Source organism: Parus major, chromosome 1A (genome assembly GCF_001522545.3).
Source record: "Parus major isolate Abel chromosome 1A, Parus_major1.1, whole genome shotgun sequence".
Taxonomy (NCBI): Eukaryota; Metazoa; Chordata; class Aves; order Passeriformes; family Paridae; genus Parus; species Parus major.
Window position 1 is genome coordinate 28,322,275 of NC_031773.1, and position 24,884 is coordinate 28,347,158.

The window sequence follows — 24,884 nt, forward strand, 5'->3', positions numbered from 1 at the left end:
TGCAGGCCTTGGTGCATTTTACTTCTATCTTGTTTTACCTGGCTGTTTTTCATCCTCAGTGAAAAATACAGAACGAAGCAACAGAGTGTTATACTCCAGCTAATTTTGCAATATGCTTAGAACTAGCTACTAAATTAATTTTCACTAGGAATACAGCTGACTTCTTTCTTTTTTTTTTAATTTAAAAGATTTGTTTGTGCACTTAATTTTATTTAGTCTGTTTTCATCAGTGGAAAAGTACTGATAAAATAGTTGACCATTAGAAGACAGATAAAATAGAATGATGCATCTTCATTACTATGGTATTCTCTCTGAACTATTTTTTTCTTCTTCCTTCCAGGACAGTTCTGTTTACTCTGACCTCTGTAGTTGTGCTTGTCATCACTACTGACTGGATCAGCTGGGACAAACTGAATCGTGGATTTCTCCCAAGTGATGAGGTCTCAAGAGCCTTCTTGGCTTCTTTCATCTTGGTGTTTGACCTTCTTATTGTCATGCAGGTACACTCTCCTAATGTTCCACTTAGGCTGTTGAAGCTGCCTAGTCACACTGTTTCCTCTAGAGCAAATGGCATTTAGCTAAGGCTACAAAAAGGTAAATAAATGTTTAGCTTGCAATCGCTCTTAGTAAGGGTATTTTATAATATCATTCTCAGTAACTTTGCAAAAAAAGGCCTCTGGCCTTTTATTGTGAAAATATTGCTGATTTATCTTCTTAGAGTGCTAGGTAAGAGCTGCATGACTTTTCAAATTGGAAAGTGTTTTCTGCAAAAATTGCATCAGGAAAAGAAACAGAAGCTGGTTGTTTTGTAAATTCAAATCCTCTCTTAGGAAGATGAGGTAAATTTACAAGAAAGAAATACTTCCATATTTCAAGAATTTATGATACTAGGTATACACACACTAAGATACTTTAATAGATGAAAAATAGTATTTGCTATTAAGATTCAGCTTTCCACTTTTATGTGAAAATTTTGTTACTTGATGACAGGTCTTTGGAGTGTAATGACTTCTGCCTGAAAGCTTAACTGTGGATATGATTCATTGTAATCTGCCTGATGTGTGCTCCTTTGAATCTAGCTACTAAGAAAGGAATCTGGGTCACAAGCATGTGGCCAAAAACTTTCTTCATCTGATTCAGTGCTCTCCCCTTGGCATCTGTGTTTGGTTTGAGCCTTGTGTGAGTAATTCACCCAAAGCTCTGTGACAAATCATGTCATTTGGGCTGAGGCAAGGAAGAGGAGCATCGAAGGCCCAGACTTTGCTCTTGGTCCTAGACATGATAGACTGTTGAACTGAAGGTCAGCAAAGAATATGAGAACCAATGGGTCCTTCCTCTCCAATATATTACTGACTCTGCCAGCAGAGTGCGTTTCTGAGGCACTCGGTTCTCTTTAGAAAGCTATCTATTGCTTGAGTAATTATCATAGAGGAGAACTGGTGACACTCAGATTTTATCACTGTTGTACTAGTGCACAGTACATGTGGAAGGTGCAGAGAATACTGTAGTTCAGTTTTGTTTTCCAATGTCCACCACTGTTCTGTGCTCACTGTGGTTCGTGGTTGGAACTGGGAAGATAAGAAAGGAAATACTGTTTTTCTCATAATACTGCTTTTCTCATAAGATTTCTGGTGCTTCATTTTCTCTACCTCTGAATTTTATGTTTTGCTTGATGTTTCAAAAAGATTCAAGAGAATGCATAATAAATTATTGTACTTTACACAGCTGTAATGAAAGTATGAATGAAAATGCAGGATGTATCAAGCTATACTGAATTTGATATTTCATGCAGGGTAGAAAAAAAGAGCTGTCTTCATATAAAATAACTACTAAACCATTCTTTTGGCTTTGAAAAATGTAATTCCAGTATTTTGACCTTAGAGTTGCTGAATATAGAGAAAAATCTTATGTGAAGCAGCTGGTACTGAGCACTCTTTCATATTTTTATAACGCAAAGCAAGAGGCTCTTTTTAATTGCATTTCTAAGTGACATTTGTGTGATTGAGTTATTTATTTACTTGAAGTTATTTATTTGGACTGTGAAAATATGTTGGCATGTTTTATTTACAATGTAGTTCTAGGATTGCTACTGCAATAATCTCATGTTGGGAGAGCAAAGTATTAAATCACATAGAATCACAGAATGAGCCAGGTTGGAAGGGACCAGAGTGGGACATCTGGTCCAACCTCCCTGCTCAAGCAGAGTAATCCTAGAGCACATTGCACAGGGTTGTGTCCAGACAGCTCTTGAATATCTCCAGTGAGGGAGACTCCACAACTTCTCTGGACTCCAGTGCTTGGTTGAAGTTTTTCCTCATATTCAGGTGGAACTTCATCAATTTCTGCCGATTGCCTCTTGTCCTATTGCTTGGAACCACCAAGAAGAGCACAGCTTTCTCCTTGTGACACCTTCCCTTCAGCTACTGACAGACATTGATAAGGTCATCTCTCAGAAGTGAACTTAGCAATAAGGGCAGGTGACCAGGGACAGGTTTTCCAGATGAGCCAGGGCAGGAGGAAATTTGCCTTTAATAAAACTGATGAGAGATCCAGCTCCATTACTGGTGCAGGCTTTACAGGGAGGAACTATATACCCTGGACTACTTTTGTCAGAATTACGTGGAGTGTTTCGTTCCACTCAGAGTATATTGCTCTTCCTAGCAGATTCTAGACACGCCTGTCAAACAGCATTACAGAAATGGATAACCATTTTGAAGACACACTTGTACTCAGCTAATTGTGCAATGTTTGCTGAAGAATCCTGCTGTGAGGTCTGGCTCTGTTGTACTGTATCTCCCGTGGCCTGCAGATCTGTGAAGGAGAAGGGATAGGTTCAAGTGGGGTGACTTTGTGAGAAATCTTTCTGTAGCAAGTAATAGATTTTCCTTACTGCAGTCTCTCACACAGTGAAGACTTCCCCCTCTTCTTTTGTCCTTTCTACTTCCTCATCTATCTGTGGATTGTGGAAGTGTTCCTTATCAGTACTGATGTAAAACATTCAAAAATAATCCTGAAAATAAAAGTGAATTAAAGGACTAGAAAGGAACAGTCTTCTGTCAGTCTTCTACAGCTTCACTTTATTTGTACTTGCTATGAAATTCAAATTACATACCTGAATATATTCCTAAATACCATTTAACCAAAAAATAAATCTAGTGTTTCTCATACCATTATTGGCACCATGGCATTTCTTTGTAGTGGGTCAGATGTGGATCTTTCTTGCCTGTCCTAGATTTCTCTTCTTGAATCTGCCTCTAGAGCTGCTACTTATGGATTTATAGCTGCATTGAATTCCTTAGTCCCAAAGTGCTGTTTTTTTGGGTTTTTTTTCCTGAGAGTCACTGCCTTGAATAATATCAAGTCTCTTTCTCCTTTCAATTTTGAACACAGAAGAGTAGCTCTCCTGAGCTTCACTTTCATCCATCAGGCATGTGTTTTCTTTTAATTTTCCTGAATCATCTCTCTGTGACTGGTAACAAGGGAGTAAGTTATTGTGAACTAAGAGGGACAAGTTAGTGTGATCCCAGAAATGGCCAGCTCAGGAACAAGCATATAGAAATGGAGTGTCCTACAGAGTGAAATGTAGAGGGAAGTGAGGCCCTGAGTAACCAGGGCATGGAGTCTCCACACCTCCTTCACTTTGTTGTTTTCTGAGGACAAGGCAAAGAGAATGGAAATTTATTATATTTACAGGTCACAGCATGAAATAATGCATTGGTAATCCAATGGTTTTCTTTTAAAGGAAAACACTTTTAAGTTTAATGAAAGTACAGGTAGTGTTTATGTAAAAGGGTGATGAGGGGAAAAAACATTGATATGTGTAATTAAAACTCAGAAGTTTCTGTTGAAATATTTTCAAGATCTAGTGGGATATATAAATTCTTTCTAAAAATCCTTGAAACATTCTTTTGCCCCTTTCCAGACCCTGCTATAAAGTATGGTTTATTTCTTCAAGTCTTTCAGTTACTTTGGGACTAAGAAAATTATAAGTAAAATAATTTTTTGCTGAGAAAAGGTGGGTGTATTTTGTCCCTTATTGTACATTATATACCTTACCATTTTAACGAGCTGTCTGGTTTTTCTTGCAGTGTTACCATTCTGTGCTTGTCTAGTTTGATAGCTGGCACCATCATTTCATGCTGTGGATTTTATTAAACAAGACATGTGCAGTACAATATTTTTAAGTACATTTCATTCTTTATACTGATTGCAGATGGTTAAATTTTGCTGGGATGCATTATATTTATCTCAGGCATTATAAATTCAACTCCAGTGTTTTCTTCAGCTGCTGTAACATGGTGTATTTGTGATGACCTGAATCCTCTTGTGCCAATTTATACCGGCTGAGGGCTGAGCCCTTCTTTTAGCTCTGTCACTTAGTTCCTCATTTGCAGAAGAGGAACAACTGTAGTTCTTTTCTTTCACCAGTTGTGTGATTGTCTGCTTAAGCCCCCAAGGTGCTCAGTGAAGGAGGCTGTCTGACTGGGTACAGTTTCTAGTGTAATCAGGCACCGGTCCCAGCTGGAGCCTCTTGGCTCTGAGAAGACTACACACAAAATGAATTAGCTGGAAAAGCTTCTCATTTGTCACAGTCATTCCCTTTTACCCTGACAATGGGTACATGCCATACATGTGACACTGAGGCCCTGCCTTGGCAGCGCAGGTATTTGCCTGAAATAACAAAGCAGCTGTCTAAAAGTAGACCCAACTTTTTCATATACTGCCCTTGGAAACCAACATATCCAGCCCAAATTCACAGAAAAACATGCACTTATAGGAACAAGAAAATCTGGGAATTGTTTGCAAGTCTTTCATGGGACTGTTTTCATCTTTAATAGCAAAGAGAGCCTTTTCATAGATTCTGCTATAATCAGTGTGTGATAGGCTTTGTTATTGCTGGGTGTATGTGTAAGAAAAGTTGTATTGCTTAAGAGTATATTGGAGTGGTTTATGTGGATATAACAGTAATGGTGACTGAAATAATTCAGATAATTTCAGCACTCCACAGCAATGCTCTGGAATGTATTATTTGACTGTAGAAATCTGCTTTGTTATGAGTGTTACACAGGTTCTTATCTGAAAATGAAAATTCTGAGATAAGATTGAACAGGTTCAGCTGCTTTCTAACTGATAGAATTGCTTGCAATTTTTAAATGCAAGCAGTGAATTAAAAAGCGAGAGATAAACCCCAGTCTGCCATCATTAGACAGAGACTTCCTCGGAAGCAAGTTTTATGCCCACCCATATTTTACATTTAGTTGCATGGCATATTGAACATACAAGACTTACAGACAGGTTGTACAGAGCATACAGATCCACCTATCAATAATACTGAGTTCAAGTAAGAAGAGGGAGCAAGACCAGCTTGGTTTCTCTTAATCACACCTTAGAGGGGAAAAGAAACAAGAGCATACTTGATATTGTTAGTTTTGCTGAGTTATTTCTTCAAAGCTGATTGAATGGCGATGTTTATACTTCCTCAAAAAGTTTGAAGCCTATAATATGTAACATCAACAAAAAGACTGAATTACTTTTATTGCCTTTGACTTCTTCTAATATGCTATAAAGCTGCTGCTTTTATTTGTATGACAAAACAGACATATTTAATTACTGAGTATCTTCAGATATCAAATACATTAAATATTTTTGCATCTGTGTGAATCCAGACTTTACTGAGCACATCAGTAAATAATGTTTTCTTATGTGTAGAGGAGGGGAGGTATTCTAGTGCTTTTAGTGATTTGAAATTATAGGCTGTGATGGTTTCTGAGTTTCAACTACCATTTAGTTACTCAACTATACTGTCTTTGGCATCATGTCCCTGTGGGTCATAGGTGTTGTGTACGTGTGGCCTTCAGTCAATAAGGTTTCTAGTTTCCTACAGGTGGGAAGCTAAAAAGTTGCCTTCTGGAATCTGACCATGTTTGCTTCTCCACCATGTAATGCTTTTTAGGGAAAGGAGATTCCTCAGAAAAACACCAGGTCTGATAGATATATAAATTGGAGACCATCACTGCATAACACAGTAATTTCTGTGTTTCCCACTGGAGCAGCAAAACAACTAAGTCAGTGTGGGAAATGAATAAATAGAAACTTCCACAGATACTGAAGGGTTTGATCTGCACCCCTGGAAAGAGCTGGGGTTAATGTAGTGATAAAGGTACACAGACATTAAGCAGAGAAATCATAAACTTATGTTCTTATAGTTGTAAGTAAGAATATGCCTTAAGTAAGAAATTGTGTTGGGTAGGATAGTGAAGAGTTTTGAAATGTAATAGTGTGATCTATAGAGCAGACTCAGGACTTAGAAATTATAATAGAGATGTGTGTGTACGTGACCTAACGGTTTATTGCAGGAAGATCAGATGAGTGCGGCAGAATTTAGCAAAAGTGATAGGTTAGTAATAAAAAACAAACTTCATGTTAACTCTCTATTGGACCAAAATGTTATATATTGCTGTGTGAAGAAGAAACTAGCGACTACCTTTGAGCTATGGTTGACTTGTTGCTTCTCTCCAAATCTCATACCTTTGAGGCTGATCTCTTATCTGATTTATTTGGGCAATAAATCATCTAAATAGCAGAGTGGTCCCATCCTTCATTATTTATGGCCCGACAAGTCAACATGCCTATAGAATCTCCCAAATAGTCTCAGCAGTGTCCTGCAGCTGACTTTGGACTGTACTATGCCTCAGCTGGTCCCCAAATAATTAACCTCTCTTTATCCCTTCCTAGTACCCAGAAAGTATTTGCAATATAATTTTTCATTAAAATCCTTACAGCCCTGCCTGAGCCAATGGTATAGGGATATCAATACGTCATCACTCTTGTTCAAGCTTGTTCAACACTTGTACAAGCAGAGGCAAAGGTGATGTTGATCAAACTGGGAAAGAGCTGTAGTTTTCACCTCACTCTCCCCAACACTTGTTTGATTGCTGCAGTAGCCAGTAATGCTGAACTTGTCTTGATACCTCTAGTGCCAGAATGACACAGCCTCAGGTAGTGTGTGATGGTACCATGTGCTTTCATCTCCCGCTTCATTAGCAGAAAGGGCAGCCACAGGCATGGAGGGGACTATCCATTAGCAACCAATGCAAGGTGGAGCTGTCAGAGCCTCTGATATCAGTCACAGCAGGCATGGAATCCACTTCTCCCTGGATGAAAATAGCTGGATTAAAGAGCTGCTTTCAGGACTGGCTCTGGGGAAGGCAGTGTGTGTCCTGAGGCAGCCCGATGCTGGGAGTGGTTTGAAGCACTTATGAGGGTCATGAGGGAGAAAGAAGCCCAGGCCCAGCAGTCATGGCTGCAGCTCCAAGCCTGGCCACCTCCAGCTCATAGCAGACATTTGCAAGCAGCTCCCTGTCTCTGCATAAAGATCATGGTGGTTGCAGGATAGTACTGCTGTGCAGGGTAGCATGTCAGCAGAAAGGCTTGAAATTGGCTTAATCCCCTGAAATGGTGTCCCTCCATCCAACAGCACTGTATGGTGCACCAGAGGCACAGGGGGAGGCACAGACCAAAGGCAGCTGCTGCTGGTGGTGCCTCACTCCCAGGGAAGTACTCATGGTTTCAGTGACCCAACCCTGGCAAGGCTGCTTTTCTGCTGTGGCCAGGCAAATTTTACTCTGTCCTGGCCAACTTTGTTTCTATCTCCTTTTCAGCAATCATTGAAGTCTCTGGAGCACTGCAGTTCTCAGTGAATTCATGGCTTGCACCACTGCTAGCGTTAACTTAGTGATACAGTCAGTCAGAAGACTGCACTGTAGTTGTTCTGGCTGGTAATGGTAATGGTCGTTTTGTCTGTGATTTTATTTCATCATTCAGGAGAGACGTTGAAGCTCTTCCTTTCATATAAGCCCAGCTTTGATTTCACTCTCCATCAGTTCTCACTGAGATTTGCTGTGATGTTTCCCGCATCACATAGCACACAAGGAATTAAATGATGGAAATTCGTGGCTAGGTAATCCATTCTATTGCCTGTAGATGAAAATGAGAAAACAGTGTACATCACATTCTAATGTATCTCACTATGGATTTAAGGATATAATCCTATAATCCTTCTTGGATGGCTCTTTACTTTTAGTTTCGCTCAGGTGGTTTTTGGGCTTGACTATATACAATGTGCAGCATGCATTTGGTCTATAATGAAATTTCATTCCACTTCAGAACTGTGTGCCCAAAGTGGAGAAACAAATAACTCTCAACAGCAGCACTGATCCCATGTGTAGCCCATGATCTATTAATGAGTAGGTGGCAGAAAAGAAGTGATTAAATGATCTGCTTTATCAGACAGCTAGAGTTAGAGGAAACCAAAAAAATTGTTGATCCGTATCAGGAGTGCAAATGTACATTTTTATGGTCTTGATTTGGCCTGGTTTTTGCAGACTGTGTGTTGGAGAATACTTCCCAGACTTCCCAGACTGTGCCGGGTGACATTTCTGAAGGCAGCTGCTTGGTGGTGCCCCAGACACCTGCAACTGCCACCTCCCAGACAAGAACTGCAGCATGTTCTTTTGGCTGTAAGTTGTGCTTTTGTCCTGACCTTAAGTTGAAAAGCAACAGCTACATCTTCTGAATGAATGTTAAATACCCTTGGGGATGTTTCTGGCATCTGGGCCAAACAATTACTGCACTAATCTAAATTACACAAACTCTTACTGTTCCTCAAGGTCAGGCTGCAAAGGTTTTCATATCTGGACAATGTGTTCTAAATACAGGGGATTAGAGAAAGAAAAACATCACACAAACAAGTCTAATATCAGAAATGAGCAGATGATAATTAAAGCAACACGAATACAGTGACAGGTAAAAAATTGTGTTAAAAATGTGACACCGCCACTGAAGCTGCAGAATCATGCATTCAGGAATTATGAGATGTCAAAATTAAGTCACCAGTATAAACTTTTCACCCCTATTTTGTGTGTGCATTATGATACAATCTTTAATTATCTATTCACATTACATTTTTCCACAGGATCTCTGTCTCACTTGCTGCACAGGATGAATGGTGTTCACTTAATGAGGAGCTATTCGATATTTTGGTTTACCTCTTCTGTGTAGGCTGTGCCCCCAGGCCTTACTTACTGCACATGATTGGAACCTTGATATGAAGATGAAATCATTCATTTCCTTGTGGACTTTTTTTCTGACACTCATCGCTGTATTTCCTAAGGGCTTCTCAAGCATTAATATATTTATCTTCAAAATAGCCTTCACAACAGGAGTATTATTGTCCATTATTGTCCACATTCTTTACTGAGGCACAAAGATATTAAAGTCAAAGGGGCCCTAATTTGAGATGTCTGAGGACATTATTATGAAAATTCATATTATTACCCATCTCTTAGCTGAGCAGTTACCTAACTGAGGGAGGAGGGTCTAGCATATTATTTCATTAGTAACAGACAGAGCCACATATTTATTTGATGTAATCTTATATATTATTATACTGACAGCCCTATTTCTCTTATAGCATTCAAACCATTCTAAAAGAAGTTTCTTTGCTTGCTTTGAATGATGCCTATAACTGTGTTATATATCTACCTCCATGAAAAGTCTGGTTACTTTTTTATGCTGATCTTAAAGGAGTACAGCACAATCCTATCTGAATAGTGCCATGCACTACAGGACTTTCGTTCTCCTCATCAATATTTTGTCAGTTCTTCTTCTCCCAGTGCTGATATATTCAGGTCCAGCTCTCATTAGTTTCAATACCAGCCATAGGCACTTGTCACTTGTATAAATCTAAGCATAGGTAGGGTGGGGAGGTAAGCCTACAGGGAAAAAAAAATAGTTTAGTTCTAGAAATTCACTTAGTATCTCTTAGATGTCTCATAGCAGAGTTGGTTGAGAGATGTGTCATAGCAGAGCTGGTCAAATTCAGTTTCTCCTAGAAGCAATGACTTCTATAACAGGAGGCAAATGTTTTCACATCTGCTACTGCCTCTTGCATTTACACCCCTCTTCCCACACACTTTCCAGCTTGTGCAGCAGATGCAGAGTGCAGGGGAACTACAGGGGTCTCTGTCACTATATATTTCCACCTCACAATCATAAGTTAGATACTCCTTATTGAAAAAAGGTTCTGTCTTCTGGAGCAAACTCTGTGCAAACCAGTAAGTAAGAAAGGATTGTACCATGCCTACCCACAAGGTACAGGTAACCTTAGCCTGACATCTAGTTCTTGAGTCTTCACCAATGAAATATTCAGGCAGATGCCTTAATGCAGGACTTTCTGTGTGTGTAAATCTGATTTTTTTACAAAATGATAGCAATCTCAAAATCAAAAGCCTGCCTATGAATCCAGTGTGTCTTATCAGGGTACTGGAACTCTTACCTCCCCTGAAGGGATGTTTGCCATGTGAACAACTGCTAATAGCAGTGTATGCTTCTTCTTCCAATGAGACAGTTCATAAGAAAGAAGATAAACATACTTTGCCTGTGGACTTCACATCTGCTTGTTAAGAGCAGAGAGTGGTGACAATTAGAGTCATGGTGACAGTCCAGATTCCAGAGCCAATGAGGTACTGACACTTTCTTATCATATCCCCAAGCATGGATTTTTCCTTCCTGTCACTTCTAAATCCTCTCTCTGTGTCTCATTTTTGCCCCCATCCTGGGTCTTCCTCATGTCTGGTTCTGTGACATATCCCATTATTTATACCAAATTCCAGCTTTCAAGCTTCATGTCTCTCATTTCTAGGCTCAATATTTAACAAATCCTACTCATGTACCCTGCAGCTACTGTTCAAACCAGAATCACTTTGTCTCCCTTCCCCCTCTCCCTAATTCAGTCCCTTTTTCCTTAACAAACCAGTCCCAACTTCCTGCTCTCATCCCTACCCTCTTGCCCTGATTCAAGTCTCTCCCCTCTTCCCCACTCCTTTTGCATAGTCTATTCAAATTTACATATGAAACCTTTGTGTCTCTGTGGTCATTTCCTTTACGGCATGGCCCAGGCTGTGTGGCTGCACATGGTTATGCCAAGCCTTCTGCTCAGCCTCTTAGAGAGGGCTGGTGAGGAGGGAGGAGGACAGAGTTTATCATAGAATAACTTTGGTAGAATAAGACCCTTAAGATCGAGTTATTAATCTAACACAGCCAAGTCCACCATTAAGCCTAAGTGTCATCTAAGTGTCTTTTACATACCTCCAGGGATGGGGACTTAATCACTTCCCTGGGCAACCTGTTCCAGTGCATATAATACAAAGTTTTGCTCTGGCTATGTACAGCTTGAAAAAGGTCTAAATACCTTTACTTTGATTCAACATACAGCTATGTTGTTCTATGTGCAAAAGAAAAAGACCAAAACATTAAAATTAATTTTATAAAATAGTCTCTGCTAGGCTCAGTCTTGGACCCAGACCAAGTGCCCTTCTGCCTCCATCTTCCCCCAGGGCCAGATGCCTAGCTCAAGCTGTACTTGACTAGCTCCAGCTGTACACAGAGTACTTGGGATTAGTAATTAGAGGAAAGCTGGCTCTCTGTCCCTTGGCTGCTGTGCAGGGCCAGCTCAGTCCCCATTTGAGAGCAGCTCAGACTTCTGCCAGCAGCAGCAGCAGCAGCAAAAACATGGGGAGGATGCTCTGTCTCTCTTCTGAGATTGGCAGTTTCACTAGAGCCTGATACTCTAGGAACTGAGGGACACTTTGGCATGCTGAGTGATGCACAGTTTGGGAAGATGCTTGCTTCTGAACCTTTGGCTAGATTCTTACAAGTATGAAAATTACTGACTTTTCAAAGGGACCTTAAACTTTTTCAGTTTGGGACAGGGAAGCAAGAGGCACATCTCTGACGCAGTTACTCCCTTGCTAAAGTGTATGTCTCCACTTGAGATATCTCTATAGAGCAAAGCAACTTATTCTCTGTTTGGTCTCACTCTCTGAAGTGATTAAATGGTGCTAGTTGAAAATGTCAAAACCCTAAACCAGAAACATAGAGCCAAATAGAAAAAAAACAACCTGAGGCACACACACCAGGCATGGGCTGTGTTCAGCTCAAACAGTTATATTTGGAAAAGTTATAAGCAAATGAGATCAGTACGTGCACAAGCCCACTTGCATGATAAGCAACATCACTGTGATTTCTGCCAGTTCTGTATGGCACCTGCCACGGTGGTGGCTGGGTGCCCTTGTATATGAATTCCTCTAGTGACATTTTTTATAGCATAATGAGCCCCAAAATGCTCTCTTTTCATACTACAGGGGACTTCCTGCATTTCTTTCTGTTGCTTTTATAAAACTAGACTAAGGGCTGAGTTTTCTCACTCTGTTGCTCTGTGGGAGGGGTCTGACCTGCCAAATTTCAGATAAACAGAGGTGAGATTTTTCCCAGCTCTACAGTACTGTGCTCTGGCATCCTGGCTCCGTTTTTAACCTTCACTGAGATGGTGGCTCCAGCTTGACACAACTGTATTGATTTGCAGACAAAATGCCTAGTTCATATTGGTGATGCTCAGAGTCTGAGTGGAGTTGTTATGTAGCCACTTCCATGCAACCTTTCTCAACCCAATTTTTGTATTCATTTTTCTAGCCATTAAAATCTCACCTTTCCTTTACATAGTGCTTAGTGCATAGTGTAGGTATAAGCAACTTTGAACTGTCAAAAAGAAAAAGAAAATTAAGTTTTTATTCCCTATACAGATCCAGTAAATAAATTTCTACAGTGTGTGCCAATACAAATATACACAGTTGTGATGTTTCTTCTTGCAAAGTGCACTTCAGAGAGTACTGCTCACTGGGACAGTGAGAGGCAATATTTCAGGACAGTATTATCCAGAAAATGCATTTTATCCACAATATCAATTAATGGTATTCTTTGTTTACAAGACACAGATTGCTACTGGAAATTCAGAAAAGTGGTGAGAATCTTAAAAAACTATAGCTAAATGACAAGTTCCATTGGAGATAGAAGAACTGTGTCTTTATAGCCACAGAGAACCATACAGGCTAGATGGGCCTTCAGCTTGTTTACAAAAATTAAATTAAATTATTACTGTGTTTTATGGCTAAACCATAGATTTCTGTACATTAAAGTTAGAATGAGAACATGCACTTAATTTTCCTTAGTTCCAAAAAGGTTGCATATTCTGGTAGAAATCATTGTGCAGAATCATAAAAAGATAAAAGTAGACATCAGTTATATGATTGGCAATTGCTCTTATATCATGGAAATCAGCAAACACTTTCAGTGCTTTTTCAGGGAAGTAGAATGTTGTCATTAGTGCCAATTAAGTAGTAAGCCTCTAATTATTCTCCTTTCTGTCAAAAAATCTGTTTCATGGGGCTTCACTCTCTTTATTAGCAAAAGGATTACCATGTATCTAGTATGAGTTCATAGGAAACAATTAAGTATTTAGGATTAGGCATGAGGCAATGTAAAATAGTAGTATGTTTATCAGAAGGAAATAGTACTGCTTGCTTCTTGAATGGCTGCTACAAAAGTTAAATGAGAGCTACTTTCCTCGAATTTTGACTCAGCATTTAAAGCAAAAGGTTTGTCAGCTGACTGCAGGAAAACTCAGAAGAGAATTGGGAATGAGAGGCAAAAAATGTATTAATATTTTAGGAAGGAGCATTTAAATACTAATACTAGTTCTTATTCTGAGTTCCTAACAAAAGGCTTGGTCATTCTAAGTGACTGTTAAGGAATAGTCAATACTTTGATCTGTCTTTATATTGGTCAAGAATACAAGATGGGGAAATGTTAAAATGAATTTTGTGTCCATGAGCATTATGTATCTCCCTGTGCTATGTTCTTATAGGATCTTCTAATTTTCTTCGGCTCACTTGAGCAAAAACTTTAAAAAAATTCTTTTCTGGTTAGTGGCTTTTGTAGCCTAGATCAGGGAAGTCTGCCATTTGTGAATGAGATTTGAAGTAGAAAGACTATGAACTGGAGCTTTCAGCTCTTTTCAGCATCTGCAAGGTCTAGCAGGGTCTTTGCTGTAGCACATGAGAAATTTTATTTTATTAGTAGCTCAGCTTTTGAATTTTTGCTTGCAGAATCCAGTGAAATTGCATTTTGGGCAGATCAGACCATTTGGCCAACCTCTGCTGTCAGGCATGCTGATGCAGACCAATAGCCCAGTAGTCTTTAATTTCTAAATAGTACATTTCTGTAATAATAACCCATCGTGTGGTTCTGGATCTTTTCCCTGCATTGTGACTTTCCAACTCTGATTATAGATTCTTTGAAATTGCAGTAACACTTGTTATAATCTGGTTTGCTCATATTTCTTTCATGCTTGAATATCTTGAAGCCATGCTGTGTACATGCAAACTGGAGAAACCTCACAAAAATGTACTGTGTCTGAGGAGACATCAAAGCAATGATCTCCATTTTCTTTTAAAAACATGGCAGCAAGCCTATTGTTCTCTGAGCACTAATTGCATTTACATAATTAACAGCAGAAGTACCCAGCCAAGTCAACATATAGCAGGTAGCACTTCTTCAAACCCTAAATATGTTCTGTATGCATTTCTCATGCACCAAACTGCTACATTTAAGTGTGCAGTTTCTATCTATTCATTATTTTGGTAAATGTAGATTGGCTGGGACCCTGTGATGAATAATTATGTGTTTGAATGAGCACAGCAACTTCAGTAGCAGACATTTGTTCTATAGACATTTTAGAAGAATTATAATTGATGCTTTTTTTATCACTGAATGAAAGAAAGATAAAAGTGCTGCTATAAACTGAAAGTTGAAATAAATTATGTAAAATACATAATTCGCATAATGACTGTCCCTTTATAAATGTTCGTATTAAGTAACCATATCATTTGGGATAATTCCTCCTTGAGGAATGCTGTGAAAGAGCAGCTCATTCATTATCTTGACTTGGTAAATTGTTCTAAAACAGCTCCTCTGATGAGAAAATTGATCTAGCATTTCTTTAAATTATTGAAAATAATGCTTGAATTCTATACTTCCCTGTTCAGAAAGTTTCAATAACTGTGTCCACTCTATGGTTTTGACTAGTTAAACTGGAGCTCCCCCCAAAAAACACACATGTCTACCTCTTGTCTGCATGCATATACACATGCAGAATCTTGCTTTAAAACTCCACCTGGTCTATTAATCAGACTGACAGAATAATCACTCAGCTGCTGTAACATAGCTCCCCTGATTCATTGATGGCAGTAATTAAAAGTTTTGCAGTTTGGAAGTTTGGAAGACATTCACTTATCTGCAGACAAGATCCTGTGTCTACTCCTCATGCCCTCATAAGAGTGTCTCTGAGAACAGGCAGTGCCATTTCCCAAAATTTTGGTCAGGAAAGTTCCTAAAATTAAAAATATGTACTTATGAATTAAGTCTATCACTTGTAGATGTTACAGAGGAATTTGTGGGAGAAAAGACAGTAAAGGGAAAAGAATTTAAGTGTTATTGTTTGTGGCAAAGATTAGAGAGATACAGGGTTATATGGGTAGATGAAAGAGCAAAATTTCTGAAGCAAGAGACCATCTTCCCCTCCAAAAAGAGTGGCTCATGAGGTACTTACGATTTTCCTCAAAGAAAATTCTCTCTGAATTGAAGTTAGCAAGTTGTCTTCCAAAAGTTGCATCAGCAGCAAGGGGGGAAAGGAATTTCTTGCAGATCAAAAGACTAAATAGAAGGGTTGCAGAAGGACATCCTTCAGAAGCGTCTGTTAGTTGGGATAAGCTTCTGCCAAGAGCTGTATATATGATTTCTTACCTACACTGAATTTCCACATCTTTTTGAGCTTGTCCACCCTGTCTCACCCTGTCTCATTTTTCTTTTTTTTTTTATTTTTTTATTTTTTTAAATTTTAATTCAGCTTTACCTTATGGTCAGCATAGTTGCTATAATTGGATTCAAATCTCACTAGGAGAACAATTCATCGCATACCACCAGCCTCTCATTTTGTTTTTGAGATTCAAAAAGACGCCTTAATAACATTCTCTCTGCTCCCAAGGATTTTGATGGGAACAGTTTTGAAATTCAGACCAAACAGTTGTGTTTGCCAAGACCAGGGTGAGTTTGTGCAATTAGAACTTGGTTCACTGTGTTTTTGACAAGCTCTCCCAGGAGGTTTCTAAACACTGAAAACCTTTTAGGATGAAGTTCATGTTTTCTGCATGTGCTTGGCAAAGGCAGATATATTGCTCTAGTATAAAAAGCTGAAATTGCATTTTTCCTCTCATGCACAGGAAGTGAGTTTTGCATAGGGCATCAGAGAAGAGGCTGCAGAAAAGAGTTATCTTTCCTAATTTTTATTCACATTAAAGACTATCCTTTTGGGTTATGATATTGTTCATTCTCTAAGGGATGTAATTGATGTATGTATAACATAGAGTACTAGCATCACTTCCTCAAGGGATCAGAAAATGAATGGATTTTTGGGGAGGGGAGGGCAGATAGGAAAGAGACAGCTTAAGCAAATAATTCTGCAAGTGATGTACACTCTCTAACAAGAGGATATGTCATGTCACTGAACTGCAGTGAATGACTAATGCAATGCTGTGTACTCAATGGAAGATACAGTACAATAATCCCAGCAACACGCTACTTTTGTGTAGCATTTTATTTACCAATAATAATAATAAAACTACTAGACCTGTAGTTACATAGGGAGACTTATTATTTCCTTATTTTCCTCAGCTCCTGGAACAGATGTGCCTAATGGCCACACCACAGCCACTGAGGATAAAACTGGAGGCAGAGAGGTAGCATGGTGATGGGGCTCAGGAATGGGATAAGTTGCCTTCAGGAAATGAAGTTCTGTTTGCAAAGAATATGCTGCTGCTGCAGATCCTACTAGCAGGCTAAAAATGAGGACACAGAAAATATTTAAACTTCAGCTTAAAAAAAAAACAAACCAGAGGGAGCTGGGGAGACCAAGTATATTCCATATTATTCTTGTCCCTAAAACAAAACTAAGTACAGATATTCATGTTTTGCAATCAGCTTTTCTTCTTACAACATTTGCATACAGTATCCTTTATCTTTCCATGTATATTAGAACTGATACATTGATTAGCACAAGTTATGAAGAGGAAAATAATTTTGGAAAGAGCTATTACCTTTTTTTAAGGAAAAGGGAATTCACATTGACTTGTTTGCAAACCCCACATTTAAATTCATGAGACTTCTCTCTGTGTTCCATATACATTCAGTGTTTTTACTTTATGTCATCTTCAGCTCTATTATCTTTTCAATATCAGTCAAATGCATCATGTAATACTGGGGGATTTTTTTAATGGAAATTTAATATTACTGTTTCACTACTTTAATTGCAGCAAGATTAACCCTGTGCATGCTATTTTGTTTAGTTATAGCTAAACCAAAACAAGCTGGATGAAAGTTTGAAACTGAGACCACTGGTCCAAATCTGCCACTTCATATCACACTAAATACCCAAGGGCAACTTATAGTTTTCTTTGGAACCAGACACAAATTCTGGGGACTCAGAACTGGTGATGGTAAAGCTCTGCAGAGCACATCTAATCTGAAGGAATTTTGTCCAGAACAGAGTGACTCCTCAGTCATCCATTTCTAACATTGATGCAGCTGATTTACTTTCCACCTACAGCGAGCAACACACAGTAATCCCCTTGCTCCAGATGCTCTTTATTTTTATAACACCTCACTAACAGCAAAGCTTATAGTGAGGAAATACCTGCTCAGGTATTCTACAGCAAATATCTCTTCTCAGGTTTAGGTAATACTAAAAAATGCCATTAAAATTTAAATATCAGGCAACAAGGAAATTCATGTATGTGGATATTTGGAAAGAGGAGGAACAATATACATTTTAATACAGCTGAAGTTAGCTGGAGACAGTTTTCTTAATGTAAAATTACTTTAGAACCCTAAACAGAGCTTGCTGTTCTCAAATAGGTATAAATGCCGTTAGCAGTGTCTGAAATGTCCCAGATACCATTTTACTGTTCAGCTGCAGTGTGGGTATATTTCCTACAATGCAGTGGTATGTGTTTCATTGCATGAACTTCTGCAATGTTCTGATATTGTTGAAGATCATTATACAGCAATATATTTAAAATTTATTTTTATTTTCCACATCATAGTCAGATATTTGGTTTTCTAGGGTACCAGAAGGACTGACTCTTCTGTCATGATTTCCCTTGACAGTAGGATGTAGTCTCAGTAAATGTGTAAATATAAGTATTGTGTATTATTAGTGAATGTTCATTTCTCCTATTCACCACAGAAATGACTTTCATAAAGTGTGTCACTGAGGTAGTTAGAAAAACCATTACAACTGGCTGGTGGTTTAGGGAAGTTTCAAGTACAGAACAAGACACAGTTGCTTTACTGAAGCTGATTTCTTTGTCTTTTACAGATACACAATATTGTAACATCAACATTTTATTTAGCAGGTTAACAAACTCAAGAATTAACGGGAAAAGTTTTCACAGGTGTTTCTCATGCAGATGGATTATCTGACAGCTAATAAACTCAACTGAGGTCAGACATGAGTGCATGAGTGAGACAGTAAAAGAGTAAGGGCTTACAGAATATGGAGATGCTGAAAGAAAATCAGACAACATTTACTTTTGAGTATCTTTTTTCTAATCAGCATTGTCAGCAGTTGTGAATAGCTATTCAACAGGTGATAGTGATTTATGATGAAGAAGAACCTCAGAGTGTCATTTTGGTTGTATGAGACCTCACATTTGCCTGATGGAAAAACTGGTGGATTTGCTCCCAGGACATCCTGGGAGTAAGAGCACAGAGGCTGTGCTTTATGTGGCCTTCCACTCCTCAGGAATGGATAAAGGGGTTGCACCTTGCTCCTGTTTGACACTAATAAGTACTTAAAGGGTAGCTTAAGTACTTAAAGGGTAGGACAGAATAGTCCTTGCCCTCAGCAGGAAATGGTGACCACTGCTGTTCCTGGTCACTGCACATCTCAAGATTTGAGACCTTCTAGTGTCTGTCCTTTCTTGTGGGCTGGCTTGCTTTCAAACTATTTGTTCCTAATGTAAAAAAATTAATAGATAGCCATTCACTCTTTACGCTACAAGCAGTATTTGTCCTTTCAAGAAACTAGCAATGATCACTAAGGACCAGAGCAGTGTTGTGCTAGATAATGCTTAAAGACAGCCAGAATACAGCTCCAGTCCTAGACAATTTCAATGCTAAACAAAATCCCAGAGTTATAACTGGTTGGACAGATGAGTACAAGCAATAGCAACTTTATTGGTCAGGATGCCAGGTAAGCCAGGGTACCTAATTCATGACATCCTAATGTTTTATCATACAAAATAGAATTGTAAAGAAGAATGAGACAGGAAAAGCTCTTCAGCTCATAGAGACCTGCTTAGGAGAAAAAATCTCTAAATAGAGAAAAAAATTATAGCCTGAACTTACAGACTGATTGAAGGTGCAGCTATCATATAGACAGTCTGTACATAGGGTATTGAAAGATCTAAAATAATTTGAATGAAAGGAAGTGGCCTGTGCTTTATTGGATGAAAGAGAAGAATGTCATGGTCAAAAAAATAGACTAGGACAATGGTCTTTGCAGCAGCATTTCTGTATCAGTGGAGAACAAAACCCATGAAGGCCAGAGGGAAAGGTCCAATGTAACTGAAGAGCAGATGATGAGAGCCTTGATGAACATTTTAGCTGTGGGGTTTGGTAGGAATCCTCATATCTGTGACATGTTATGCAAAACATCTGCAGTATCAAGGCACTGCAAGGTTCTGAGGAGTGAATATATGATGATACCCAAGCCATAGTCATGGGGGAAGAGAGGGAGGTGCCACTTGTCATGAACCAGGCGTAGATATGGGACTTCCAGTGAAATGCAAGCATTCCTTATTTTAGGTGGACTGACATACTGAGATTACTTTGAGCTTCCTGTGGGAAGGCTAAATACCAATTCAGAAACCAGTTCAGTAATGAATGGTACTGTTTTCAGGGCATGTGCATACACAGCTTTGTCTATACTCAAATTGTGTTAATGTATAGATTGAAGAGTGCAGAATGCAAAGGGCCTGTTTGGGTCCTATGTGGCCTGGGAATTATTGCCTTTAAATAAGCAGAAATAGATAACAGACCAAAGGATTCTGTAATGAATTTTTTAATGGAAGAAGTCATTCAAGACCAAACATGCATTGCTGTTCTCTCATAGAGGGAGTTACTGCTGTCTTCTTATCATTTTTTCAAAGGAGAAAAAAAAGGCAAGATTTGCAGAGGCCTTTCTAGAGAAGGGCCAGGAGCTTGAAGAAGCTAAGCAAAGACTGAGAAGAGAAGAGCACAAAAATGATGGAGAAACAGCACAGCTGTGTATACATTCATACCATACATTGTGATATAGTGCAGGGATAGCCTTTCTATACCTATGTCTGGTCCTGGGAGTTGTGTTCAGTCTTCTGTCTCTGCAGCTTGGATCTCAACCAAAGCAGTTATTCCACCACTGCAGTGGTTTCTCCATATTTTAAATTCTTTAAATCAACACTGAGTGACAAAAGGTGAAGCAGTGTCTTCAGTAAGGGACTTGGTGCCACAGTTCCCGGTGGGTTTTGTTATCATTATTGTCAGTAACAATCCAGACAGGTGAAGCAAAAACAGATGACTAGATCAAGTAAAATTTTCTGGACCTGAAAACTATGAAGAGATTAGCACTGATAGTACCAACATGAAGGAGGTCTTCTAAAGAATACCATGTCATCTTTCACTAAGCTAGGTAACCCCACTGAAGCCATTCAGGTGTACAGGTGGTAACGTTAAAAGTAGATGTAATTTTTTGTTTAAGAGGGACTAAAACCAGCTGTGCCTGTCGAACTTTCTTCCTCTATTTGTCAAAGAACAGAAGGCCAGAAGGTGAGCAGTAAGTTTGATCTCACAAGCATGAAAGTGATTTCTAGTCATGGCTTCTCACTTTCTTTCTTACCTGTGTTTCAATGAGATATTATAAATATGTTTGCATTTTAGCAGCTCATAGAGATCTCAGCTGTAGACATCACTGCAAGTTGCAGCACTGCAATGAAGTTAGACATAACCACAGAGGAGCTGGGCCTTTGTGTCTGAATTCTGGCTGTTCATTTCTTACTTCAAACACGTGCAAAAATACAAAACAATTGCATCTCCTGAAATTTCCTCACGATGTCTGTGTCCATCATGCTCTAAGATGCAAAGATGTCTGAAAACAGTCTTCACCTCAAAAAGTTTATGATAAATAAATAAAAAATGTTATAGTCAGTTTCTGAAACACATATAAACATTAATATATGCCTTTTCTCAGTTCCTGCACTGTTTTTATTTATGATTTTGAGACATTTAAAGTACAAATGTGTTCATAGTTTTAAATATAGCATATGTCATTGCTACTTAAGGCAGAAATATTCAGTGTGCTTTATTCCTCTTTCCCCATTATATCTGAACAGTGTTTATATTATTCTTAACTTACTGAACACACCAATAGCTAAATTCAAACAGGGAGAGAGATAAAACCATGGCACATTTTTTCACCGTTAGTTGTTAGTGTTTTCTAATTAATCATAGTCCTACCTTGTCTGTGGCATTTTTCCCTGGGTGAAGAGAGGCTTGTGGCAGAGGCATGTGGGGTTGTGTGTGCATGATGCATGGGATGTGGTTTGCTGGGGGCTCCCAGACAGCTAATGATCCTGACTTGATCCTGCCAGCACCTGCTCATCCTCTGGGCTCTGGAGACATGGCCCAGAACCTGCAATAAAAAAAAACAAGGACCAGTCCTGTACCAAGCCAGCACACATTGCCAATATGCTCCTGGGCAGCTGTGTGTCCTGGCTTGAGGTCAGGACAGGGATGCCCAGGAAATGCCTTCTCTTTCATCAGACAATGGCAGAAAATGGCTAGACCATTTCAGAAAGTCTGGCTTTGATGCTCAGTTCTCACTGCTAAAAATATCTTTACTTAAAGAGGTAACCAAAGTGGTGCTGCCAGCTGCACTGTAGGGTCTTAAACTAACACCTGGCATTGCAGCAGAGAGTATGTGTGCTTGTTTGGCCTGGGTAGCTAGAACCAAAGGGAAGAGAATCAAAATACCACGATCTCCTCATGTTTTTTCTGTGCTTCTGCATTTAATGATGTAGCTGATGGAAATTAGAGGTGCTCTCTGCCCATTGCGACACCAGGATGAAGCCCTCAGTGATCTTAAATTCATCCTCTGGCTGCCCTTTCCTCAATGACTAGAGTGAAATGAGGCAATAACCTTATTTGATTTGCACACTCCACAAAACTTTCCGCTGAGGTTAGAGACCTCTGTGGAGCTGATTTAAGCTGCTGGCTCTGGGTTGGCTTCATCTCCACACACTGAGTAGATGTATGTCACAGTCCCATCCCCCCCAGGCTGGCACCCACTGAAGCAGATGAATATTAGAAATCTGATGCTGATGGATGTAAAGGAGAAACAGTCTGTTCATGCAGTATGAAAGGTATATACACTGTATGTTTGTATGGCTTTATTTTTGAAATTCTGCAATTCATTCTAAGTATGGTAGTTTGGGTCCAGCTCTTAATGAGATCCCACAAATGGCAGAGTACAGGCACCTCAGCAATAAGGACCAAAGCTGATCAAGTGGACTCTGCCTAATTATGAGCTGAGAACTTTAAGAACATAACACATGGCACTCATGTCCCAGTGGTGAACACAGACTGATGCCAGAGGCCACAGAGAAAATACCACGTAGGGAAACATGATGCAGGCCTGAGCTATGTTCCAGAATGGGAAATGTTTGGATTTATGGGCTTGAACATTTACTCTATTCTCGTAGCTGTTAACAAATGAGGTGGAATATATCCACAATGCATCTTGAATTTCTCAGGAAAATTGTTTCCTGGATCTTGCTGAAATTGTCTTTTGGCTGTTAGTAAAGAAAAAAAACCAAACAAACAGATTCAAAAGATTTTAGACAACATTTTCTTAGAATCTAGTTGGTAAAATGGCCATTTCGTTTGGTTTGGATTTGACAGCCTGATATTGGCACTAGCCTGAAACTGTAATAATCAACTTTTCTTTGGCACAGTAATAATACCACAGCTAAGTTTCTGCAGGTGATAATGTCTCTCTGAGGACAGTTGACACTCACACTTACCAAAGCTGTGAGTCAAATGAAGATCCAAAGGCTATTTAATCCCTAACTTAAAGCTTAATTTTCCTAACTGCTGCGTCTGTAGTGACTTCCATGCAAGTCAGTAGGTTTAACTCTTTATTTTAGTTTCCTTATCTTAAAACTTCTTTCAAATACATTTTATTATTTGTTGGTATCTTTTAAAAATTATTTTATTTCTGTCATTTCATGGGAGTGTTCCTAAAGTATAGACTGTATAAAGCATAAAGACTGTATAAACATTATGTGAAGGTGTTACATTCAAAATGTTATTTATGGGTGATGAAGGCTCTTTATATATAAAGAAAAGATTTTATTATTAGTGTTAAATTTAAACAAGGTAATCCAAAAATCATTATTGGTTGAGATCTAATCATGACAGAAAAGAATACTTTTGTGCAGAAAGAAGTTTCAGTAGTAGTAGTAGGAGGAGGAGGAGGAGTAGTAATAATAATAATTATTATTTCTAAATTCTTATGCACACACTTCTTAGTTTCTACTGCTTTTCCTGATGTTTCATCCACCCTCCCTCTGTTCCTGTGGGTCTTGAAATGGGCAGTTTCAGTCTGATGGGATTCAGTGAGAGCATATGGTGTGTCATTGGCATCTGGAGTCCTTTGCTGGGACAGCTATGATCTTCATTGTGATGGTTTCTTTTTTCATATGCTAGGAGTTGCTTGGGGCTCTTTTATATTTGATAATTCATTTAGACCTTGCTGTTTCCTCCTTGATCTGAAGCTCCAGGCTACAGAAAGGTTTTACAGGTTGTGTCTTATGTGAGATATTTCTTTATTCTCCTTGTTACCCCTAAAAGTAGTTTTGCACAGCCCAGATCTGCATTTCTTTAGCTGAACACCAGTGAGTTGTTTATAGCTGTGAGGTCTCCAGCACCAGCCTGTGTCCATCTCTCTAGTTATGGCCACACCATATTACAGTGCTTCAGTGTAATAAAGGTCACAATACAATTCAGGCATGCTTCATACAGTATGGGGCATATATGTAGAAAATGTTATTATCAAGTAATACTCATCCAGATGAGAAAAAACTCTTTATAATAAAAAACTCAGTTGCAGAGACACAAACCAATACAAAATTCTGCATGGAGGAATTTTATCTGTAAATCAGCAAAAGGCACAGTAGGAGCCTTGGGGCGAGGCAGGAGCAGGAGGCCAGATTTATAGACCCATGTTTACTTATAAGTAAATATAATGCAGAGTTCACAGTTCTCCATTCATTTATTTTCAGGAATATGGAATGTATTTCTTGCTATTTATTCTAGGTAAGAATATGTATGAGTTAGCAAGAGGAGCCAGTCCAGAGATGTTTATTAGAAACTGTGAACTGGAAGTGTGAATGCATAAATTTTTTATCTCTGGGCATATTTTGAATGCTTACCACCTGGAAGGGGATGTCTACAGATGCAGGGTAGGGGACTGTGCAGCTGGGCAGGTATTGCCAGGAGTACATGCACTGCATTGGTGATACAGCAAAAGGAGAGCATCCTTATTTCTCTTCTACATCTGTAAATTAACACTTTCTGCATTGCTGTGAATGAAGAACCAGGTCAAGGGTATCAGATTTTCTCCTCACTTGCACTCCTATTAATTCATTTAACTCAGTATCATGAATAGTTAGCACAAATCAGTTGTTAGTGATCAGGCTGTGCTATTCCTAGATCATAAAATCAGAAAATATTGGAGAGCTAAGTCTTGGATGTTAAGTCATATATAGTGATTAATCTTTCAGAGATCATATAATCATAGAATATCCTCAGTTGAAAGGGACACAGAAGGCCTGCAT

At 38.9% G+C, this 24,884-nt stretch overlaps 1 protein-coding gene across 3 annotated transcripts in view; it reads left to right on the plus strand.

Annotated features, from left to right (window-relative positions):
* The window catches only part of TMEM117 (transmembrane protein 117), a 189,941-nt gene that overhangs the window by 140,996 nt on the left and 24,061 nt on the right, over nt 1–24,884 (plus strand). For 2 of the 3 annotated variants that reach the window (XM_015628236.1, XM_019006725.2), the window contains exons 6-7: nt 341–500; nt 8,385–8,519. In XM_015628236.1, coding sequence (XP_015483722.1) covers nt 341–500; nt 8,385–8,519 — 295 coding nt within the window. The remainder of the gene's footprint in view (nt 1–340; nt 501–8,384; nt 8,520–24,884) is intronic. The other variant, XM_015628237.1, reaches the window with a different exon arrangement.